The following is a 23,940-nucleotide window of genomic DNA, read 5'->3' as shown; positions in this document are numbered from 1 at the left end:
CAACTGCTATGGAATTTCTCTTGTGAACACGATGCAATGTCACAAAGTAGAGTTGGATGAAACTGAGTTGTGGCACTACCGTCTAGGCCATATCAACTACAGGGGAATGCAAAAGATCTCTAAGAAGAAAGTTGTACATGGACTGCCCAAAATTTTGAAAAACAAGAAGATGGTGTGCGGAGCCTGTTAGGAAAGGAAGCATACCAAGGCACAGCACAAGACGATAGTTGATATTCTGACTTCAAGACCACTTGAGTTGTTGCACATGGATTTGATGGGTCCTACTCAGACTGAGAGTCTCAGCGGAAAGAAGTATGTAATGGTCATCGTGGATGACTACTCAAGATATACATGGATCATTCTGTTGAGAGACAAAACAGAAATCTTAGACCTTGCGAAGAAACTGTTCAGACGACTACAAATAGAGAAGAATTCCTTTATCTCTCGTATTCGTAGTGATCATGGGAAAGAATTTGAAAATATTAATTTTCCTTCTTTTTGTGATGAATAGGGGATACATTTAGAGTTCTTAGCCCCAATCACTCCGCAACAGAATGAAATTGTTTAGAGGAAAAATAGGGCAATAAAAGAGATGGCCTGCACCATGCTGAGTAACAAAAAGTTGGCGTTATACTTCTGGAGAAAAGTTGTCAACACTGCTGGACACATTTTGAACTGTGTAGTCTTTTGTCCAAGCACCAAACTCACTCCCTATGAGTTATGGAATGGAAAGAAACCCACAGTAAAGTACTTTAAGGCGTTCGGGAGTACTTGCTATATTCTGAGAGAGATAGAACATGCCCACAAATTCGATTGCAAGAGTGATAAAGGAATATTTATTGGATATTCATCAAATAGCAAAACTTACAATCTAAGGACTAAAATAGTAATGGAGTCAGTTAACGTAGTTGTGGATGACAACTCTAAGTAGATGAACAAGATAGAACTTGACAACCTTATCGAGAAGGTTGAAGAAAACTCCACCGATCAAGAGGACATAGATCCGGTGGAACTTGCTACACCAAGCTCAGTTTCACACAATGAAAAAGAGTCATCTACAAGAATCAACCACAATCATCCAAAGGAGAACATCCTCGGAGAATTGGATAAAGATATGAGATTAAGAAAACGTGTTTTAAATCAAGTTTAATATGTTTGTTATTTATCTCAGGTTGAACCTAAAAAAGTGGAAGAAGTCTTAAAAGATGAAAGTTGGGTCAATGCCATGCACGAGGAATGACACCAGTTCACCTGAAATCAAGTATGAGAGTTAGTTCCAAGACCTAACGATCACAACATCATTGAAACAAAGTGAATCTTCAAAAAAATGTCAGACGAACATGGAACCATTGTTTGAAACAAGGCCAGGCTGGTAGCACAATGATACACTTAAGTTGAAGGAATTGACTTTGACGAAACCTTTGCACAAGTAACTCCTTTGGAATCTGTTCGCATATTGCTAATAATTGCAAGTCATTTAAATTTTAAGTTATATCCAATGGATGTCAAAAGTGCTTTTTAAATGACATACTCAACCAAGAAGTATATGTAGAACAACCAAATAGATTTTCTAATCACTTGTTTCCTGACCATGTTTTCAGGTTAAAAAAGGCTCTTTATGGACTAAAGCAAACACATCGAGCATGGTATGAGAGACTAACGAAATATTTGCCTGAAAATAATTTCATAAGAGGTCAAATTAACCGAATGCTGTTTTAAAGAAAATCTGGTAAGCACCTACTTATTGCTCAAATTTATGTAGATGACATTGTGTTCGGTTCCACTCTTGACAAACTTTCACATGACTTTTCTAAATAAATGAAGAATGAGTTTGAAATGAGTATGATTGGGGAATTAAATTTCTTCCTTGTGATTCAAATTAAACAAATTGAAGAAGGGATTTTCATTTCACAATCTAAATAAGTTAAAGATCTTGTTAAGAGATTTGGCATGGAAGGGAAGACACATGCTCGCACTCTGATGAGTACCTCCGGTAAAATATGTTCGGATTCAATAGGCAAAAGCATTGATCCGACTCTATATAGAAGTGTGATAGGAAGTCTTCTTTACATTACTACTAGCAGACCTGACATTGCTTTTAGTGTAGATTTTTATGCACGATTTCAGGCTAATCCTAAAGAATCACACCTCACAGCAGTAAAAAGAATCTTGAAATACCTAAGTGCTACTATTAACTATGGCATATGGTATTCAAAAGATTTAAATTTGAGTCTAGTTAGTTATTCTAATGTTGATTGGGCTGGTAATGCTGACGATAGAAAAAGCACCATAGGTGGTTGTTTTTATGTCGGTAGCAATCTAGTAGCATGGATGAGCAAGAAGCAAAACTCCATCTCCCTATCCACTGCTGAAGCCGAATACATTGTGGCTGGCAGCTGTTGCACTCAGTTTCTTTGGATGAAAAAGATACTTGAGGACTATGGGTTCTCTCAAGATACTATGACAGTCTACTGTGACAATTCAAGTGTAATTAGTATCTTGAAGAACCCTGTGCAACACTCAAGAACCAAGCACATAGATATAAGACATCATTTCATAAGACACTTGGTTGAAACAAAGGTAGTGTCTCTAGAACACGTCAACACCAAACACCAACTGACCAATTTGTTCACTAAACCTTTAGATGGTCTAATGTTTGAATTTCTAAGGAAGGTCATTGGTGTGTGTGACATGCCCTAATTTTTTTTTAATTAAAAAAAAATAAAGGTGTTTGTTTTGGTTGTTTCTCCAACAACTCCATGTTGCTTTCATTGTGCAACGTACAAGCTTTTTTAGTAAAATGGGTCCTTAAGTTTTGTGACTCCACCAATTCATCTTGTTAGGATCGAGGTAGATCTTGTTTGGTATGTGTTTTTACTTTTGATACACAACTCTTGAGGAAGACCACACAAGGATTCTATTATTTGCACTGTGAGGAACATAAATCTAACCTCCTAATAATTTGGTGATAGTATACGTATACTCATACAATGCCCAAAGAAAGGGGGAGTCTATGTCTTGAATTGACTAAAACTAGTTGAACCTAGTATCAAATCGAAAAGGGTCTCATCTTGACATGCATTAAGGTCGATCCTTATAGAAAAAGTCAGTTGTTCAAAAGTTATTGCGGAAAAAGACGAACACTCATGCATGGATCTCAACTCAAAAAAGTTCTTATAGAAAGAATCGTTCTCTCAATCATTGTGGAAAAAGATGAGCAATACAAAATGGACATATAGAGTGAATCTTGCTTTGTACTTGGAGGGAGTTTTGCTTTTTTAGGTATCTAGGCCCTAGCATAAAGTTTGACTTTCAAGAATAGTTCACCTTTATTGGAGCAAAACTGAAAAAATTATAAAAGAAAGGGGGAGTACAGAAAAGAAAGAAAAATAATAATAAAAGTATTTTTGGAAAGTTTTTTGTTTCTCACTCACACATACAAAAATTCTTGGCAGGTCATCAATTAATATAAATGCTCAACTGTGAAGACTAACCAATAAGGAATACTTCTCCTAAATAAATGGGAAAGTGTTGAGTGTAACAAAGTTTGGACAAGGAAATTACTTAAAAAGGCCCAAACGTTGTGAATGAAAAATAAATGATATTTTTGCTTTTCTGGTTCTTTAAAATTATTTTCTTTTTCAAAAATTTGAAAAAATATGAGTAACTGGAATTGGAATGGGGTGTTACCTCTAAAAAAGCATGCTCTACGTGTTTAAAAAGGGGGGTCCGCATGCATGGCAAGTTCTAGGCCTTGGGCAGGAAATGAAAAGGCTGCTTTGTAACTACACGTCAATCAACCTTAATCACCATTAGGCCTCGATTCTCTCTTCCATTCACTCTGGTTATCTTCTCCGATACACTCTTAGAGAGAAACGTCTGTACATCTCAAGAAATTTGGGTTTATCCTCTGCACAATATCAAGTTGGCTTGGAACTTGGACACCTTGTTGAAGGGGTAAAAAAAGGTTTTCAAAAACATTCAGAGTATGATATCGATGGAGAAGATAACAAACAAAGGATGCACATGAAATACAAGTCAATTGCAAAGAAAGCAAAGTTTGATAACAAAGCACCTCCAATACATTCCTCCAGTGAGGGAGAATTTGACTCTCATGAGAGAACTCCAAAGAACTCCCATAAAAAATTCAAGGTGGTAGTAAAAGGATCTGTCCCTTCTAAAGGAGTGGAGAGTACATCAAAGACTTCTACCAAAGGACCAAAACCTCCAAAGTTTGTGAGTGAGGAAGTAGAGACAGCCTACAAGGCTGTGCTCTCCAAGAGGAATGTTCTTGGAGAACGAGAGGTAACTCTGAGTGATGTGAATGACCCTGCATTTGAATTTATTACCCACATATTTGCTGACAGAGGATGGGAGAAAATTACTTGGGGAGCCCTTGCCTCCTACATTGAGATTGTGAGAGAGTGTTATGCTAACGCTTTTACTGAGTGTGGGCAATAATTTCATTACATCTACAGTTAAGGGTGTTGACATGATTATCACTCTTGAGATTATTAGAGAGTTTTATGAACTCCCTAGGCTGGAAAACCCAAGTTTTCCATACAAGGGTATGGGGATCCCATCAAAAGCCCAAATGAAATATTAGTTTTTTGGGCCCAACGCACCAGCATCGCCCCTAAAGATTCATAGACTCTCTATGAAATCAATGCTCCCAGAATATAGATTCATTGCCAAAGTGGTATTGACAAATCTTTGTTTCATCACTAGACATACTGAGCTAACAATTGAAAAAATCTAGTTTGTGTATGCTCTAGTTAAAGGTTTACCTATAGATCTCCCCTCTCATAATATTGATGTGATTTCCAAGGCCAGGGCTGACATAACAGACAAGAAAAATCTGCCATTTGGAGGACACATCACTAAGTTGGCCATAAATGCTAAAGTGCCTTTAAGAAGCACAGAGGCCACAATAAAAATGTAAGGGAAGAACTCCTCTAAAATGGTCACCAAGTTAGAAGTTGTGGTCAATGGAAAGAAAAGAAGCCACACTGAGGCATTCACATCTTCCCATTCTGCCCCAGGATAATCCACTGAAGTAATTGAACAATTTCAGATGTTGCAGTCAAAATTTGACTCTTTTGTGGACAAATAGGAAGATAAAATGGAAAAAATAGAACAAATGCTAGCAGACTTGCAGGACGAGTCAGAGAAGGTGAATGATAGGTTGCAGCAAGTTGTTCTGGATGTGGATTAGATTCTGAAGACAGTAAATCCAACTGAAGAAGAAGAAAAATAAAACTCTGATTGATGCTGACAACACATAGGGGGAGATGGGATGAATTTGTCTACAAAGGGAGCAGCAGGAGTAATGCAGACAGAATGCGAACAACACCACCACCACCACCTTTTATTAATTTTTATTTTTGAAAAGGTTCTGTTAATTTGCATATTGAACAAGTTTTATTATTTTGGTTTCATGTGCTATGACATGTGTTTGATTAAGTTAAGACTCATTATGATACTTCAAATGTTTTGACTTTTTTTGGCATGACTTTCTATTTGAGATCTTTACTGGTGGTTTGGTTAGTTGGTTTTGCTGGTTTAAATCATATTCATCCATTGTGTGTTTTGTCATCAATCAGCCAAAGGGGGAAATTGTAAATATAATTTATGTTTGGCTAGAATTAGATGCGTCTATACTCAATTCGAATTATGGATGAATATAATTTTGATAGCACTCTAAGAGTGCAACTGATAAAGATAAGTATTTATCTGATAAGGATGCGTGTTTGAATTGTAACTCTTATCAAATCTTGTTAATATTATAAGATAAGAGTCTACAAGAGTCATAGGCATGTATTGAGTGTTAGAGTTAGTTGAAGAGATAAAGATGCAAGCCTTATTTGGACTCGAGGCAGTTCAAAAGAAGTAATCTAGTCCGAGATGCTCGCAGATAGTAAGCAACGTATCTGACTGAGATTCTGGATAAACTAGTCAGGAGAGTCCTTCTCCAAATCAATTACAAGATTACCTATTTGTAGAGAAGTCGGTTGAGGGTTTTTGTGTGACTTGAATAGTACATATTCGTAAGTATTGTGAGCTTGAAGATTTGAGGAGAACTTCAAGAGATCATGAAAGAGAAAATTCTTGAGAGAAGGATTTTCCGAATAGCTCAATTCGTGGAATTGAGTGAGAGCATACTCAGAAAGGGAATTGTCGTGTTCAAGTTCAACCACTGAAGGTTCTAGTAGAAAAGACAAAGATTAGAGAGTGTCAGAGGTTCTGACTAACTACTGCTGTAGAAGACAAGTGGGTCGCGTGTCTTGGGTAAACGTGTCTAGTTACAAAGATTTTGTAAATGTTTTACTTGTAATATTCTCAATCGATAAAATTGACTTTCCTAGATTTGGTTGCCCCGTAAGACTTTACCTTTGATGAGTTCTTCAAAGGGTGTCCCTTCGTAACCAAATTATTGTATTAATGTTCTTAATATTTTATATTGGTTATTAATATGTGCTAACAACTTTTGTTTAGCATTAACGTGCATAATCAGGGGTACTTGGATAATTTTACCTATGATAGGGTGGAATGAAGCTTCTTGAGAGCAGCAATGGAGAAGATGGGATTCAGCTCAAGATGGATTGGCTTTGTGATGGGGTGTAATACAATTGTTCCATACTCCATTCTCATTAGTGATGTTCCTCAGCCATTATTTCAACCTACAAGGGGACTAAGGCAGGGAGACCCCTTGTCTCCCTATCTTTTATCCTTGTATCAAAAGTATTGAGTTTACTCTTGCATCAAGCTGAAGCTTCTAAGCACATTCATGGGTTCCACTTTGGTCGAAGCAATTTAAGTATTAACCATTTATTTTTTGCAGATGATAGTTTGTTATTTTTTCATGTAAATGCAGTAGAGTGGGCTAAAATACTTGATCTGTATGAAAGAGGCTCTGGACAGAAACTCAACAAGGACAAAACTTCAATATTTTGTAGTGCAAATACCAAAAGGGTGACTAGAGATTATATTCTTGGCATGGCTGGACTTAGAGCTATTTCAAGCTATGAGAAATACCTTTGCCTACCTATCCTTACAGGCAGGTCAAGAATTCAAGCATTTAAAGGGATCTTGGATAGAGTAAGGACTCGAGTGAGTAATTGGAAAAATAAACAGCTATCACAAGCTGGAAAAGAGGTTTTACTCAAGGCTATCCTTCAAGCTCTCCCCACCTGTATGGGGGTTTTTAAACTGCCAAAGGCTCTTTTCAGAGAACTTAATAGAGTCATGCACAACTTTTGGTGAGGATAACAACAAAGGGAGAGTAAGACACATTGGGTTTCTTGGTGGCAAATGGGAAAGGTAGAAAGTGCAAGAGGGTTGGGATTCAAAGATTTTGAGAGTTTTAATAATGCTTTATTAGCTAAACAAGAAAGGACAATTTTACAAAAGTCACATTCCTTGACATCTTAGGTTCTTAAAGGGAAATATTTTCCTAGAACAGAATTTTGCTAACCCTTCCTTTATCTAGAGAAGCATTTGTTCAGCTAGGCATCTGATTGAAAAGGGCACCATTTGGAGGATTGGTAATGGACATAGTACACTTATTTGGCAGGACAAGTGGTTGCTTATTCCCTTTAGTTACAAGGTCCAATTGCAACACTAATTCTGCCTGGGGTTGCAAAAGTTGCTAGTTTTATCAACCATACAGTGAAGGGTGGAAGAAGGATCTGGTTAGGGAGGTTTTTGGAGAAGATGAAGCTGAAACTATCCTTAAGATCCCAATTAGTTCCACGGGTGCAGAGGATAGACTAATCTGGCTAGGAACCAAAGATGGGGTCTTCACAGTGAAGAGTGCATACCATTTCCAAAAGTAGCTAAATGCACTAATGAATGGTCAGTCCTCTTCTATTGTTAAAAATAAAATAGATTGGACTAACTGTTGGAGCTTTCAAATTCCAAATGCAATGAAGACATTTTTGTGGAGAGCTTGTCTTGAGTTGTTACCCATAAGGTTTAACCTAGCTAAGAAGCAAATTTGTGAGTCTCCTAAGTTTCCTATTTGCTTGTGTGAGAATGAAACCGTGATCCATATTTTGTGGAACTGTCTATCTGCTATGGATGTGTGGAGTCAAGGTCCAACTGGTTTGCAGAAAAGCTCGATTAGACCTGCAAATTTTAGTGACTTACTTGAGGCACTAATCTCAACCTGTGATCAAGAGACTATTGAATTATTTTCTATAACAGCTAGAAGTATTTGGCATACGACGAATCAATTCATTTTTGAGAACTCCTTTACTCATGCCTTTGTTTTGGTTCACAACTTAGAAATATCTATAAGACTTTAAAGCTGCTCAACAAAAGCATAATACATCATCTCGAGGGATGACAGAGGAGAATGGTAACTGGAATCCTCCTCCTCCAGGTGTAACTAAGTGCATGTTTGGAGTTGTGGTGAGAAATATAGCTTATAGTTTCAGAGCTTATAGCTTATAACTTAAATAGTAAGCTCTATACTTCAAAAGTTGTTTACTGTTTGATAAACATGTATATAAAACACTTTTAAAGGTAGTTATATTAATCTTTTAAAAATATACAGTTATCTACAGGAGCTTTTCAATAAAAACTTCAATTTGGTGCTTTTTAAAAAATTAGACTTTCAACTTTTTTAGGTGATTAAAGCACTTGTTATAAATTTACCAAACATATCATTTTTTCTTTAAAAGAACTTTTAAACAGTTAAAAACACTTTTTAAACTTACAAACTCAATCCCAAACAGGCTCTAAGATCAACTAGAATGTAGGTGTGAGTGAAGGACAAGGGAGCGCAGGTTTTGGCATAGTAGCCAGTGATTCTCAAGGCAGGGTGATGGCTTCCAAATAAATTTCAAGGGCAAGCTTTTTTGATCCTTTACTTGCTGAAGCTCAAGGTGCTTTATATGCTATAGAACTAGCTATTGGAGGATGATTCTCTTCCAATTGTCAAAGGTTTAGAGCAACAAATGGATAGATGGGATAGGGTGGGAAATGCGAATGATTCTTAGTGACAGACTAGACTATCCTCTTTAGTTAGCTGAAATGTTTTATTTGTTAAAAGAGCTACTAATGTTTATGCTCATAACCTTGCAAAAGCTGCACTATCACTACCAGAGGATATAGTTGATTTATATGCTATAGAACTAGCTATTGGAGGATGATTCTCTTCCAATTGTCAAAGGTTTAGAGCAACAAATGGATAGATGGGATAGGGTGGGAAATGGGAATGATTCTTAGTGACAGACTAGACTATCCTCTTTAGTGAGCTGAAATGTTTTATTTGTTAAAAGAGCTACTAATGTTTATGCTCATAACCTTGCAAAAGCTGCTCTATCACTACCAGAGGATATAGTTGATCTGGTTATTAGTTCAGAATTATTGCATTCTGTAACTCTTGATTAAGTTTAATGAAGTTTATCATTTCTCATATAAAAAAAAAAAAGGTCAAACCAATTATTTTCTACGCAACCTTATTTATGCAATTTGTCAATCCACTTGTTTGATTTTATCAAACCGTCAATTATGACGGTCCCCTTCTTGATTTTGAAAAAAGAACTTTGACTATGATCGGAAAATCTTCTTGTAAGTGATTTTACGCACTAAATTGTGCATTAATATTACGCAGTTTGGTGCACCAAACTGTTTATACCTAACAAATCCCTTCGTCTATTCCCTGTATGGTCCATTGTTATGAGATTTTTATTTGCTACGTCTCACTCCCTTTTCTTATATCTTTAAATTAAGTTAATACATGGTTAGTTGAAAACCAAAAGCAGTGTAAAGGAACGTCGGCATTGCATCCTGTGAGAATAAATCCGAAAGGGTAAGTTTTAATAATTGTTGGTCAAGTTGAGAAGTTTCCCAAACGTGAAGGGATATTGCGTGTTCTTTGGTACATCTTAAATTCAAAAGGGCTGTCATATCCAAAATATTGCGTGTTTTATCATATTTTGATTGAATATGATAAAACTGGAATAACAATATTTATATAAGGAAATATTTTTTTTTGGAAATAATTTTATTTTATTAAATGAAATTGAAGTTATAGTTGTAATTAATTAATATAGAGAATAACTCAGATTACAAGTCAAATTACTCATTTGTTTGGAGCTCTCCTGCACACAAATTTTTTTATGACGATGTCTTAACTTCTATAAACTCTCTTCTAACAAACTTTCTAATTTGTCTGAGAGACAAACACTTTGTAAAAACAGAGCAAACAGAAATCACAGATAAGGAAATTTGAGACAAGATAAGACTTAAAGAACTTAGAACTTGAAATTTTGCAAAAGAAAGGGAAAAAAAAAAACATTAATGAGGACATATTATGTTGATATAAGAGTCAAATTTGCCGACTGGAGTTGACAGGCCATAGAAAATGGAAAATTGTGTCGAGTTCTAATTTCTATCTGTAGTGCATTCCACGAACTATTTCTTATTTATTTAAGATATAATATGATAGGCCTGATAGGGCAATTGAAGCTTGATCCCAAAGCTATTAGCTAGATTATTACTCTTGAAATCAAAGAAATAGCCTTTTATATTCTCCCGCAATCACCGCCCTACTATCTGCATTAATACTACAAAAATATATAACCAATCGCATTGTTCTTTTTCATTGAATTTCAGAATATCAAGTCTAGGTGGAGGACTTGTGGGAGGAAATCAATGAGAACATGGCGTCCATGACTTGCTCCATAAAACATATTTCAGAGAAAGAAATCAAGTGGCAGACTAGTTGGCTAAACAAGGGATGGAATGGTCTAATCTTGTTTGGAATAGCTTGGTGGATTCTCCTCACAGGTTGAAAGGTCTTATTCATATAGATTATTCTAGGTTATCTTCCTTACGTTTTTTCTAATGTTTTGTTGCTATATGGATTATTTGTTTTTTTGTGGAGCCTTGAACTTTTTAGACTACTTTTTAAGTTTGATACATGGGATGCTTCATTGAATATTTGTATGTCCCATGAGTCTTGATCTGTTACCACGGTATTCCTCCGCCGTAAGTGAATGAATTTAATAAAAGTGAGATTATGTTCTCTTCTAAAAAAAAATGTCTAGATTAGGGCAATTTATTAACAAGTATTGCCCACCAAGAGATTTGGCAATTTAAATTCCCATTGTTTTAGGATTACCATCGATAAGTAATATTTTATATACTTAGATTAAAATTGGCTTTATCGTTAGTCATTTTAAAATCTATTAAATTTAAAATAATAGTCCTCTTTTCTCTTCCTATGCTACTCTTTCAATCCAACACTTTTTTCTGGTGTTGGATCGAGTTCAAAACACCTGTTTTTATTGAGAATTTTGGAGTCAGAGAGATATTATTCATTAAATCAACTTTATTGGCCATTTCATATTTATTGTGACCATAAGTTATAACAAAATGACTTGAAAATTCATCATAATTGTCATTATTAAGCTCACTTATTGTTGATCATAACATTTGTCATAATATCTGGTTTTAAATTTCTAGACGTCTGTTAATTATGATGCAGTCAAACAGCTAGTAATGACTAATTCTTTTATTACGTAATAGTTTTTTAGTACTCAGCATGATTTTACAACCTTTCATTGGGGCCGAGCATCATTGCTCTTCCATGTTTCTAGTGGATTAGTTTTCCGTCACGGACGTTGCTCCAAACGAGCAATATTGCTCACCATAACTAGGGATATAAATCGATCCGGTCTAGTCTAAAATTTATAGATCCTGAGACCAGATTAAATTTTCTCAATCCATAATTTATGGGACCGAAACCGATCAGACTGGAGGTCAGTTTGGTCTGGTTAAGACCATTTGGTCCGATCGATTTTTTCAGTCCAGACCGACCGCTTTATGGCTTTAGCCATGTCAACTCTTTTACTTGGTTCGAGGTCAAGTTCTTGTCCAAGATTCTCAATTTGCAAATTGTAAGTGCTAATAAACTTGCTCATTTATCAGGGTGAGCATTATTGCTCGTGTGAGATTCTTGTCAACATTTTATATGATGAATATTAGACTAATATTTTCTCCTTTTACATCAATGCGCAAGATACTAAATATAAAGGACTAATTTTATTTTAAAATTATTTAAAATACCAATAATAGTATCTTTTATTAGATTCATAAATTCTAACATATGTCTACTGAGCTACTCTTGAGTCCCTCATAAATGAGACGACATGAATCAGGTTGGGCTTTGAGTTTCCACTTGGAGCTGTGGATGAAAAAAATTTTGGACGAAGCCTCTTCAATGTTTTGGAATTTAGAGGATAATGATAAGATATATGATATTCCCTTTGAAAAAGGCTTATCATAAAATCTATTTATTTTATTTTTTATTTTTTTCTTAATTATTAAGAAATTATGTTTTAATGTGTTTGTGACATTCGGTGGGCCGGGAGCAGATTTTGCTAGCGAGTCGAGAACGGGATCTTGATGTCCAACCTCGAATGTACCAATGCAGGTTCTACTATATTTATTTCTTTGGAATTTATTTTATATTTTTTTAGATAAAATTTAATATTATACGAATGGTTTTTAAAATTAGAGTGGTACTAGATTGTCGTCCAGCAATGACTGCGGAGTGTGCTACCTAGTACAAAGTTATCTTTTTATGTTTTTTTTTTTTATATTTTTAATATATTAATATACTAAAAATCATTTCTTAATCATTAAGTAAAAAATAAAAATAAAATAAAATATATAGACAGTCAAAATGAGGAGTAAACTCAGACAATATATTAGCATTTTCTTAAATAAAAAAATTTAAATACATGAACCGTTAAAGTAAAAGGGTAAACTCAAACAGCATACTATGATTTCTCTTTAATATTATAAAATTGTTTCGACTGCCTATCTCTTTCTTAAAAAAAATTGAATAACTTCATACGTGGATCACACTTATTTTAGAATTCTAGTAATTGACCGCCACAAAAAAGGAAAAAAAGAAAAAAAAAAAGATTTCTTGAAATTCAACAAAATTTAAACGATCTTATCTTCGTTAACGGCCATCGTTGGACTCTTCATCACCAAACTTGGATAGAAAAACCGTTGGGAGGGAAAATGCCCGCTTAAATCACCGACAAGTTACGTAATCGGGAGCCCTCCAATACATCCTTACGAAGTACCCTCCACATAAACTTGTTAGACGTTTAACGCCGAGGCAACTGTATAAAAATTGGCGTGGAGTGCAGTATTTCCAATTTTGATCCTCGATTTTTCCACTTGGTGCTACGTCCTCATAAAGTGCATTCACACCTTTCCATACATGGAGCAGTGCCATTTGGAATCCTTACGTTGAACCCATTTCCTGACCAAAGCTTAGGTTTCTGTCGATTGTATTTGTGCCCGAACCGAAGTTGACTGATTCGAGTGAGTTTTTACTCTCACTAATTTACCGTTTTGCTGTATGCTTCCATGTTGAATGATTGTACTCTGAAGGATTGTGTATTTGGGTTATTGTTTGGTTCGTCCTAAATCTTCTTCTGGTTTGAGGATTTGGATGGTTGAAATTTAGGATGGGTGGATATGAGAGTTCCTTTATGTTTGAGTTTGGTTAAATCACTCCCTGTGTACTCTTTGTAGATGTTGGATCGGGGATGGATTTCTTGTTGATTTGAGGATTTGGATGGTTGAAATTTAGGATGGGTGGATGGATTTCATTTGGGGTTGTCGATTTATGTTGTTGTTGTTGTTGGTTGGTTTATTTTATTTTATTTTATTTTTATTATTGTGTGCATAAGCTCTTCTTTTTCTTACCCGTAGTTTTCGAAATTTGTGATTTGTTTTGATTTTAGTGGCGTGCTCCATGCGTGAGTACATCTCACCCAAACTTTGGTTTTTTTAATGGCCAAGTAGCGCGAATCTTCAGCAAGGTTCATGACACTGAGTTGAGGGTTTTTTATTCTATTTTTATTTTTATTTTTATTTTTATTTTTATTTTTATTGAAGATAGAGATTAACCAAATGCTGAGTATTCGCGGTGGCGAGCAAAGCTGACGTGTAGTCATTTAATAAAGGATTTGCCTACAGATGTTGCCTTATATAGTGTGAAAGGTCTAATAGCCATTAACAAATTATAAGAGAAATGATATTTGCAGTCGTCAAGCGTCCATGTTTTGCAAAAAAAAAAAAAAAAAAATGAATAAATTTAGGATTCACATGAAAAAATTAATTAATTTCTTTGTTCAGTTTGTACATCTTCTCGCAGAATGTCTCTAAAATGACCTCATCAGTTTAATCTACGGGCTGCTTTACTCTCTCTTGATTGTGCTGATTTAGCTATTATCTCAATATTTTAGAATACTTAATTTGATCGTATTTGATTGAAGTTGGACTTATACATCGTTTGGGATCATGCCTCTAATTGGCTTGCCTATTATGTTTGTAGTAGTTTTAAGGATAATCAAGCTTCGACTCCTTTCCATCTCATGCTATACCAGCAGCTCCTGCATTTTTTGTATCTATCTCAGTAAACTGAAGCATCTTTAGACGCACAGAACTACTAGGAATGACGATCATGGTCATAATTGTTGCATATAATAAATGAAGAGCCTCTTTTTCTTTCTAGTGACCTTGGTGAATCAATTGCCCTAGTATTTAAGACATGCATTTAATATTTTGATTTGAAGTCTTCAAGGTGAAGCACGGCACTTAGTTTGACAGAAATTATAGCATTGTAAGTTTTATATCTAGATATAGGACGCTTGGTGATTATTGCAAATTTAGTCGAATATTAATCTTTCTTACGTAATTGAGAGCTATTTAAATGGATTATCCTAATTTGGTTCAGTGATCCCGAAAGCAGTTTCTTTCGGGAATCATAGATGATTATACATGAACATTCGGATGCCATTCAGTGGGGTCTTCAGCTTTTCGATGTTGATCCCATCGGATCTGGATATTATGGTGATATGATACATCATGGTGCTGATGATGTTTATAATGGAATCGATCAAGAGCATTATGGTACTGATTGTAGTCGTTTGGAGAATGATGAGGTTATTGCGCGTACACTTCAAGAAGAGTTTTTGCAGCTTGCAGTTTCAGAAGCATCTGGATACTCACATGCAGGAGAAGAGCACTATCAAGCATCAAATCTTGGACATGATTGGCACAGTCCATCAATGAACTTCTACTGTTCAGGTATTGGGTTAAGCTGCTTTATGGATATGCTTGGCAGTCATCAGCTTTCATATATTAGTTATCCTGATAACCTTGTTACAATGTGCAGACCATAATTACGGCCAGGAAGAAGCTGATGATACAGAGCCTTCAACTTCTCATCCTAGCCAGAGTGATACAAAAGGGTATTCTTATTCTCCGGATCTAACTAATGAATTTGCACTTGACAGTGAAGTAGGCAGGAGACTGGATCAAATGATCCCCATCCCTGTAAGTTTACCTAACATTACATGCTATCAATTTGTAGCCATTAAAGAAATATAGTGAAGATATTTCATATCTCTATTTTTTATTCTTTTTTTACTTATTGAGCATGGTTGATTTTTGGTCAATTTCATAATTCTCCATGATTATTCTTATACGAGCTTGTTGTGATAGTTTAAGCTCAAGATACTCCAATATTTCTTATTTTTAACCATTTCATGTATCAATTTGGTTAACGATAACTTTGTTAATTTGTACTTTCTTTTATTAGTAAAATAAATTTTATTAGAAAAAGTAAATAGGTGTAGACAAGTATACAGGAGGTATACAAAAGAGAACACATAGTTACGAGTTATGGGCTAGAAATAGATGAAAGAAAATCATGAAAGCTAATCCCAACAGCAGAAGCCTAAAGGAATAAAATTTGGAAAAAGAAACATTTAAGATATTCCAAAGAGCGTTCCCGGACTTCAAAACTCTGGTCATTCTTTTTGAGCCAAATGCACTAAATGAGACATAAGGAGATCATTTTACATGCTGTAGTAATTTGGGGGTTACCTGGAAGGCCCCTCCAACAAGTAGGACGATCCACCACCTTCCTAGGCATCACCCATGCAAGTTTGATCCTGCTGAAAATCTTATCCCATATTGCCTTAGCCACCTCACAATGAAGAAGTAAATGATCTACAAATTCACCACATTTTTCACACATATAGAGCACACGCTTTCTTAGATTGTCAATGGTTAGAATACTTCCAAGGGAAGCAGTCCAACCAAAGAAAGCAACGTTGTAAGGCACCTTACTCTTCCAAATGTGCTTCTAAGAAAATGTAATGTGATTCTGAATTGCCAAATCTTATACATGGATCAAACAGTAAACTTCTTGTTCCCAGAATGAATTCAGAGCATCCTGTTAACCTAAACACTACCAATGGTCAAAGTGTGCAGCAAGCCAAAAAGTTCACAGATAGTGAGGATTTCCCAATCATGGGCAGGTCCAAGAGAACGAATATTTCACTAAAAAGAACTACTAGAATTGTCAAAAAGATCTTTCACCAAGCCTCTTGATCATATGCAATCCCAAATAGGGCATGAAACAAAATCTTGAGAGCCTTATCACCACAACAAGGATCATGCCAAATTCTGACTCTAGAGCCTTCACCAATCATAAATCTTAAATGCTTAGCAAAGCCCCCAGTCATTCCTAATATTTTTCTTCAACCCCACGCTATGTGCACCTCTCATTTCATTAGAATATCAATCCCCCAAGCACTCTCATTTTTGGAATCTATAACAGCCCTCCACAGTGATTCCCCTCCTTGATGGTACCACGATAACCACTTCCCAAGAAGAGCCTTATTAGAAAAACTCAACTTACGAAGCCCCGATCCTCCTCTAGAAATCAGGGAGCAAGCCTTATCCCAACGAACTAGCTAGAACTTGGCCACCTCCCCAGTTTCACCCCGTAGTAAAGCTCGAAAAATATTTTCTATCTGATAGGCTACACCTGCGGGTAGGGGAAATAAAGATAAAAAGTATGTTGGTAGGTTAGAAAGGCTCTTAATTAATGTGATTCTTCTTCCTTTTGACAAATAAGTCTTTTTGCATCCTACGAACCTACTCTCAATCTTCGCAATCACACAATCCCATGTAGATCTCACTTTGTAAGTAGCCTCCAAGGGGGGTTTCCATGGGCATAGAAGATCCCTTGCATCCTACATACTCCCCAAGCTTTTAATATTCCGAACTAAGACTAAATGTGTTGGTCTAGAATTAAGGGCTGGAGATCATATATATTTTCCACTTATCATACTTGAGATCATCTATGCTATGTTGAAAACTTATACGTTCTTAATTAGAAATAGCTACCCTTTATGTGTTTTTTCTTGCATGATTGGTAAGCAATCTTGTAAGCTTATAATCTAAGAACTACCATATTTCCCAACTCCATTGCTTACCTGTTGAGCCTAGACATTTAGATGCATCAAGAGGTTTTGAATTCTGTCTCTCATAAAAATTTGTTTTTACTCAGCAAAAATTTGATGAGTATTGATATGTACTTTGATTGCAAATTAGGTCTTAAATTATGTTATAGTTTTCAAGAGTTGGGAACTTTATGATGGATGTATAAGTGTGGTAGGTGTCACACTTAACTTTCTTTATGTTTAACAGCATGTTCCTAGAATTAATGGAGAAATTCCTTCAATTGATGAAGTAACTTCAGATCATCAGAGGCTTCTGGACAGGTATTGTCTTAAGTGTAGTCTTTTCTTGTTAAATTTATAATCTCTCTTACCATTTCCTCTCTCTCTTGGAAGATAATCTTCTCTCTCTCTCTCTCGCTCTCCCCCTCCTCAGTTCTGCTGTTTATTTGTTTTAGAGTAGAGCTTGATAGTTTTTCTCCTCTCAGTGGCTTGATAGTTGTTGCTGCTTTGTGCCTTGTACTCAGATTGCAGATGTATGACTTTGTAGAGCACAAGGTTCAAGGAGATGGTAATTGTCAGGTTAGTTTATCCTTATCCTTAAGCATTCTAACAATTCTTGTAGGGATCTATGAGTTCGTAATTTATACACCATGCTTTAGTTGTAATATTTGTTGAATACTACTTGCTTTTTAATGGTTTATTTTCCCAGTTTCGTGCTTTATCAGATCAATTATATAGCACACCTGACAACCACCAATTTGTTAGGCAACAAGTTGTGAATCAGGTTTGTTTTTATGGATAGCTACTTTTTCTTGATTCAATTTGAATTTTCTTAGATCTCGTATGTATCTTGATGTATCATTTACTTTTATGGTTTGTTATCATCAGCTTAGGTCTCATCCAGAGATATATGGGGGATATGTTCCCATGGAATATGGTGATTATTCAGAGAAGATGTCCGAGTACTAATTGAACTTTTTACCCATCTTGCTCTCTGATAATTTTTTTTAGACTAAGAATCTGCTGATGTTACAGTTTCATTTTAATTGTACTAGGAGCGGTGAGTGGGGTGATCATGTCACATTGCAAGCAGCTGCTGATTTGGTATGGTGTCTGATGATCATTTTCTTTCTCTTTGAACTGTGTCAGATTTTGATTTCTTTGATAGTTTATGAATGTCCGGAGGTCCCATCATTATTTGGTTTGCTCAAAGTTTATATATAGGTATTTATGTCCTATGCCCTCGGTTTATGGTGACTATGTTCATTTATTACAAACAGAGTGAAGTTATATTGTAGCTCGAAAGTACAACTTTGGTGGTTCGACTGGTTTTTCTATTTGTATCGTGCAGCTGAGAAAGTTTTCACTTGTCACTGAATTGTCTCTGGCTCTATTGTTTTTCTGAACTCCTGGCCACTCTTTCACCAACTTCCTTTTCAACCCGCTGTTTTTACTTCTGGACTTTACCATCCAAAGATCACTATTATAGAGTTATTAGTCCAATATACGTGCATTTCATCCTTGGCTAATACTTCTGAAATTTTTTGTTGCAGTATGGTGTGAACATTTTTCTTATTACATCGTTTAAGGATACTTGTTGCATAGAAATTCTTTCAAATATACAGAAGCCAAATCGAGGTAAAATCCGAGTCTTGCTAATTTTTGTTATGAGCATAGATTTCTTTTGGTCTTTTGAGCTCACAGTGGCTTGGCAAAGAATTTTCTGTTGATTCTACTTGCAGCAAGTTCTATTTTCAATTCCCGGTTTCCAATTTTATGTATTTGTTAAAAATATTTCCCCATTTCCCTCTGCTCTCTCTTTTTTCCTCACATTATGCAATTTCTTTGGTAATACTTTTGAACCTTACCCTAATTGTATATTTGTGTGTGATCTACTTCCATTTCCTGCTCAAGTTGCTTTGTTTTGCTAAAACTAGTGCCACTAGTGACAAATTTATTGGCTGTCCATGGATATCTAACAGGGGAACTATGAAAAGTTGATTGTGGAAATTGTGCCAAACTGGTGTATCATTTATATCAACAATTTTTATTATTTTAATTTTTTGTTGTCATGATCATATCAGTAAAATATAAAAATTTCTGTTTTGTTGGCTTACAATTCCTTTTATTTTTTGGTTTTTGATATTTATAATTGTCAGTTTTGTGCCATTTAAATTTTATATTATACAGACAATAATCTTTACGCAATGCTTGTATTGTGCAGTGATTTTCTTGAGTTTTTGGGCTGAGGTGCATTACAACTCGATCTATCCTCAAGAAGGTATTTATGACCATCCTTTTTTACGCTTGTTTCTTATAGGTCGTTCAGAGTACGTCCAGATGTTTAAGACTGATGCACCGAGCTGGCCAGCTTTAGTTAATGTGACGAGTGTTGAACTTATAAAAAAAAATATGATAAGTTTTGAACTTGTGCTTTTGGGTAAATGCGTCAAAAATGGAGAATTTACTTTCCTTTTCTATTAATTTCTTTTTGAATTTCACCAAACCTAAGTTTAAATTTGTTCAAGAAATGGCATGTTTGGAGGGCAGAACTAGTCCTTAAAAAAAAACTTTATTTAAAATACCTCACTTAGTACTTGTTGGAGATGATATCAAATCAGAATTGATTCCATTATTATCTTTATATATTTGAAGATAATATCCAAATCAAGAATTTGATTTGATTATTATCCTAATTTGATTTCATAATTAGCCTATAGTTCTTTCTTATTATTGAGTACAAAACATTGAACCCTATCTTTAGAAAAATTATATGGAAATGAGATAAAACAAATATCTTCATTATAATAAAAATCCAATATCTAAATTTGATAATTATTAAAATCAAATAAGTTGATTTGATAATTATGAAATTAAATCAAGATACTAATCATATTATCTTCAATATATCAAAATAATAATGGAATCAATTTTTGGTTTGATATCATCTCCAATACTTAGTTTTTCATGTTTCTTTGATTTTCTCAACCATTTTTCCATACGTGCACCGATTTTTTGTCATTGATAAATCTCACATCCTCTTACTTTTTTTTTTTTTTTTCACATCTCATAATAGGCAAGAAAATTTCTTGACCACTTTTACATTCTTTTTCTTTGGTACCTACACAAATAGATACATTTTCAAGAAAACAAGCTATTTGGTAAATTTAAAATCTCATTTTTCCTATTTGTTTTATACTTTTCCTTTCAAATGTTTCACTAGCTAGTTTATTTTTATCGATTTTGTTTGTAAAATCCATGTTAACACCGAATTAACAATTAGGAGTGAAGGAAAGTTAGGAAACAAATCTCCCGTAGATCTTTAATAATGTGCATGTACTCATGTAGAGATAGACAAAAAGAATTTACATGCTTTTATATTAATGTCATTGGCCCCAAATTAAAAAATTCTTGGCTCTGCCCCTGAATGTTTGGTAATGAAAATTCTTACCAATTTCTGAGAATTATTGAAAAATAGTTTGAACTGTATTTTGTAAAAATAATAGATAGAATGAAAAGTTGTTTAAGTAAAAAAATTTCTAAGATATGTTTGATATTGGATTTTATGAAAAATTATTACAAAAATAGTTCTCAGGTTTTGAATTATTATCCTTTTACTATTTGGATTTTGAACTTATCAATTTCACATTTTGGATTTTTATTTTTAAAAAATAAAAAAATACATCAATATACTAATATTTACTTTCTTAACCATTAAGTAAAAAAATAATTAAAAAAATTAAAATACAAGTGCGGTCAAATGAGGGAGCAAATTCATAGAGCACACTAGCATTTTCCATAATAAAAATCCTTTGTCCGATTCATGAATCTGAGATTGCATGCGAAGTTCTGACATGTAGCAAAAGAAATTTAAAAATCTTTTAAAAAATATAAAACATAAAAGTTATTTTAAAATATAAAAATAATTAAAACCTACCAAATTAAATTTGAAAAAACTGAATTTAAAAATCAAGAAAAACGTTATAAAAGAAAATTTAAGTTCATAAAGTCGAAAAATAAAAGTGGCAAGGGAAGGTAACTCTAAGGCTGCGTTTGGATGTTGAGTTAAGCCTAGCTAAGCTCAATTCTTTATGCATAGTAATAAGTTGAGTAGTAGATAGAGTTATGTAGGGTCCATATAAACTGAGTTTAAAGTGTGTTTGAATGTTAAGATGAGTTTAGTACTTTTTATGGGAAGTTGAAAAAGTTTGTGGGTCTCACGTATAAAGATGTGTTAAGTTAAAAAAAGTTGTGGGTTTCACGTATAAGGAGATTTTGAGTTAAGATAAATTTAGTAATTTGAGAGTTAAGTATTTAAATGTTAGACTCAGCTTAAAATTAGACTGTGCTTAGCTGAGTGTTGCAATTAAACGCAGCCTAAGCCGACCTAGGGCTGCCTGGATTACATTGACTCAGGTGCTACCCCGGTTGAAGCACTGCCTTGGCCGACCCGGGTCACTGCCGGGTGTTGAGGCAAATCAAAACTCATGAAGGACTGTGCTTGCCAAAAATTGAGGCAAATGATTTTATTAAAAAAATACAAAAACGAAGAGAGATGAAAATGGTTTTTGTTTAAAAGATGTTTGGATTGAAGGGATTAATTTCTTTTGAAATATCGCTCAAACGAAACAGGCGTAATTGTTTCTAGGCTCTAGTCTTTTTTATAGATGGACTCAGTTATTCAATTCATTATGCATGGCTGCTTATTTTGATTTGTAATTCAGATGCGTCCTCGAATGAGTTCAGAAAGAAGAGAAGGTGGTGGACGTTTGGCAATAGGAATTAGGGGCTTTCTGGCAGGCAGAGGCTGGAATAAGCCATATATGGAACCTTCTTTTTAGTTGTCCTTAAACAGGTGCTACTTGAAGAGTACTCATATTCCTTGGTTCAAAGACATTCTCCAAATTCTCGCACTCAATAAGTTAATAATCTTTTTCTTGGTCATTTCATATGAAGAACAAATCATATTTTATTCCTTTTCTGAATATGTAATTATTATCTGTGAATTTGTACCGTTTAAAAATAAAGCCAGTGCTCAGTCGAGAACATGACATGAAGCTCAATATAGAGTGAAGAAGGAGACTAATCAAAATGAAAGATTCATAGATCCACATATATGGCTCTATGTATGTCCACTCCATACATATAGATATATGTATCATAGACAAGCTCTGCCATATGTATTGGTTGAATAGTATGTTGCTATCTAAGCAAGTTCTGGCCGACACTCCTCTGCTTCCTCTATCATCGTCGACTGTAATGTACAACAATGTTGTGAAAGGCAAGTGCCGGTACCCCCCATTACTTGAGGTAGCTGCCTAGTACTCCATTATATTTGATATCTTGTTTCAACATACAGAAGTGAACAAAATCAACTGCTATAAAATTCAAATATCCAAATACTAAACAATCATGTTGTTGAATGAAGAAGAAAAGAAAATAATGTATACAAGTATTTAAAGGGAAACCAAACAAGAAAACTGTGCCTTTTATTTATCTATATACAAGGAAAGTAAAGTTGTACAATTCACAAAACAATTACGGGAAGAAATTTGGTGACTTAGTTGAATATATGTGGTGTAATACTCTCCTTCAAGTTGGTGTATAAAGATTCATAAGGCCCAACTTACAAACAAAATGACGATAATTCAAGACCAAGTGCTATAGTGAAGATGTTAGCAACTTGGTTGGTAGCCGGAATATGAGTTGGAGATGTGATGCGATCTCGAAACTTTTCATGAACCAAGTGGCAATAAATCTTGATGTGTTCGGTACGTTCATCAAAACCAGGGCAGCTTGATTATCACAATGGAGAAGCATGGATTGAGGATGAGGAACAACCAAGTCATGATGTAAGAGTTTTAACCAGACAAACTAACAAGTGGTATTGCCCATAGCACGATATTTAGCCTCAGCATAAGAACGGGAGATAATAGACTGTTTCTTTGTACGCTAAGATATAGGACTCACCAAGTTTGATGAAGAAATCTATAGTCGAGTGATGAGTGGTGGGACAACCACTCCAATCAAAATTTGAGTAGGCAAATATATAAATATTGTAGGTGGAAGGAAAAAAATACCATGTCCTTGAGAGGTTTTTGCATCAATGGACTGAGAATATTAAAGGAGAAGACAGTATCAGGCTGGGTGATGGTGAGGTATATGAGACAACCAACAAGGCGATGACTGATAATAGGATCCAATAAAGTTCACAATCATCTGGAATCAAATTCAAATTATGCTCCATTAGAAAGGGAATAGGGTGAGATTCCAAACTGCTAGTGTTAGAGAAAATATCCAGAGTGTACTTCCTTTCATTCAAAAAAATACTAGATGGAGAGCGGGCAACTTCTAAGCTAAGAAAATATAAGGTTTTTAATCTTGAAATCATTGGCTAAGAGAACTTTGATATCAATAAGAGTAGTGAGATCAAATCATTGCCTGTTAGCAAAATGTCATCAACATATACAAGAATAGCAATAAAAGACTCGCCTTGAGAGTGAGTAAACAAGGAGTGATCAGCCTGTGATTAGGTGAAACCCACAAAGATGATTACAAAGGAAAGCTTATAATATTAGTTGTGTGAAGCTTGTTTCTACCCATAGATAGACTTATGAAGACGACAAACTCGAGTCTCCGCTTGAAA

General features: G+C 34.8%; 1 protein-coding gene across 2 annotated transcripts; it reads left to right on the top strand.

Moving 5' to 3' along the window:
- Positions 1–13,001: 13,001 nt before the first annotated feature.
- Positions 13,002–22,417, top strand: LOC121268314 (OVARIAN TUMOR DOMAIN-containing deubiquitinating enzyme 12-like). 2 transcript variants are annotated; one of them, XM_041172529.1, is made up of 11 exons: positions 13,002–13,353; positions 14,789–15,126; positions 15,215–15,375; positions 17,542–17,615; positions 17,819–17,873; positions 18,004–18,078; positions 18,183–18,256; positions 18,350–18,398; positions 18,848–18,932; positions 19,519–19,575; positions 22,019–22,417. In XM_041172529.1, the coding sequence occupies exons 2-11, from the start codon at positions 14,808–14,810 to the stop codon at positions 22,078–22,080; spliced, it is 1,011 nt and encodes a 336-aa protein (XP_041028463.1). In that variant the 5' UTR covers positions 13,002–13,353; positions 14,789–14,807; the 3' UTR covers positions 22,081–22,417. The 2 variants fall into 2 exon arrangements, with proteins under 2 accessions (XP_041028463.1, XP_041028464.1); XM_041172530.1 differs by having other exon boundaries at positions 14,774–15,126.
- The last annotated feature ends 1,523 nt before the right edge of the window (positions 22,418–23,940 follow it).

This window comes from Juglans microcarpa x Juglans regia, chromosome 5S (genome assembly GCF_004785595.1).
Source record: "Juglans microcarpa x Juglans regia isolate MS1-56 chromosome 5S, Jm3101_v1.0, whole genome shotgun sequence".
In the NCBI taxonomy this organism is placed as follows: Eukaryota; Viridiplantae; Streptophyta; class Magnoliopsida; order Fagales; family Juglandaceae; genus Juglans; species Juglans microcarpa x Juglans regia.
Note: the sequence above shows the minus strand (reverse complement) of the source record. Positions and strands in the feature narration are given on the sequence as shown.

Coding starts and splice junctions, on each gene's coding strand:
- LOC121268314 (XM_041172529.1), top strand. CDS start 14,808: ATGATTATACATGAACATTCGGATGCCATTCAGTGGGGTCTTCAGCTT. Junction 18,399..18,847: donor TGCAAGCAGCTGCTGATTTG/GTATGGTGTCTG, acceptor TTTTTGTTGCAG/TATGGTGTGAACATTTTTCT. Junction 18,933..19,518: donor TATACAGAAGCCAAATCGAG/GTAAAATCCGAG, acceptor TGTATTGTGCAG/TGATTTTCTTGAGTTTTTGG.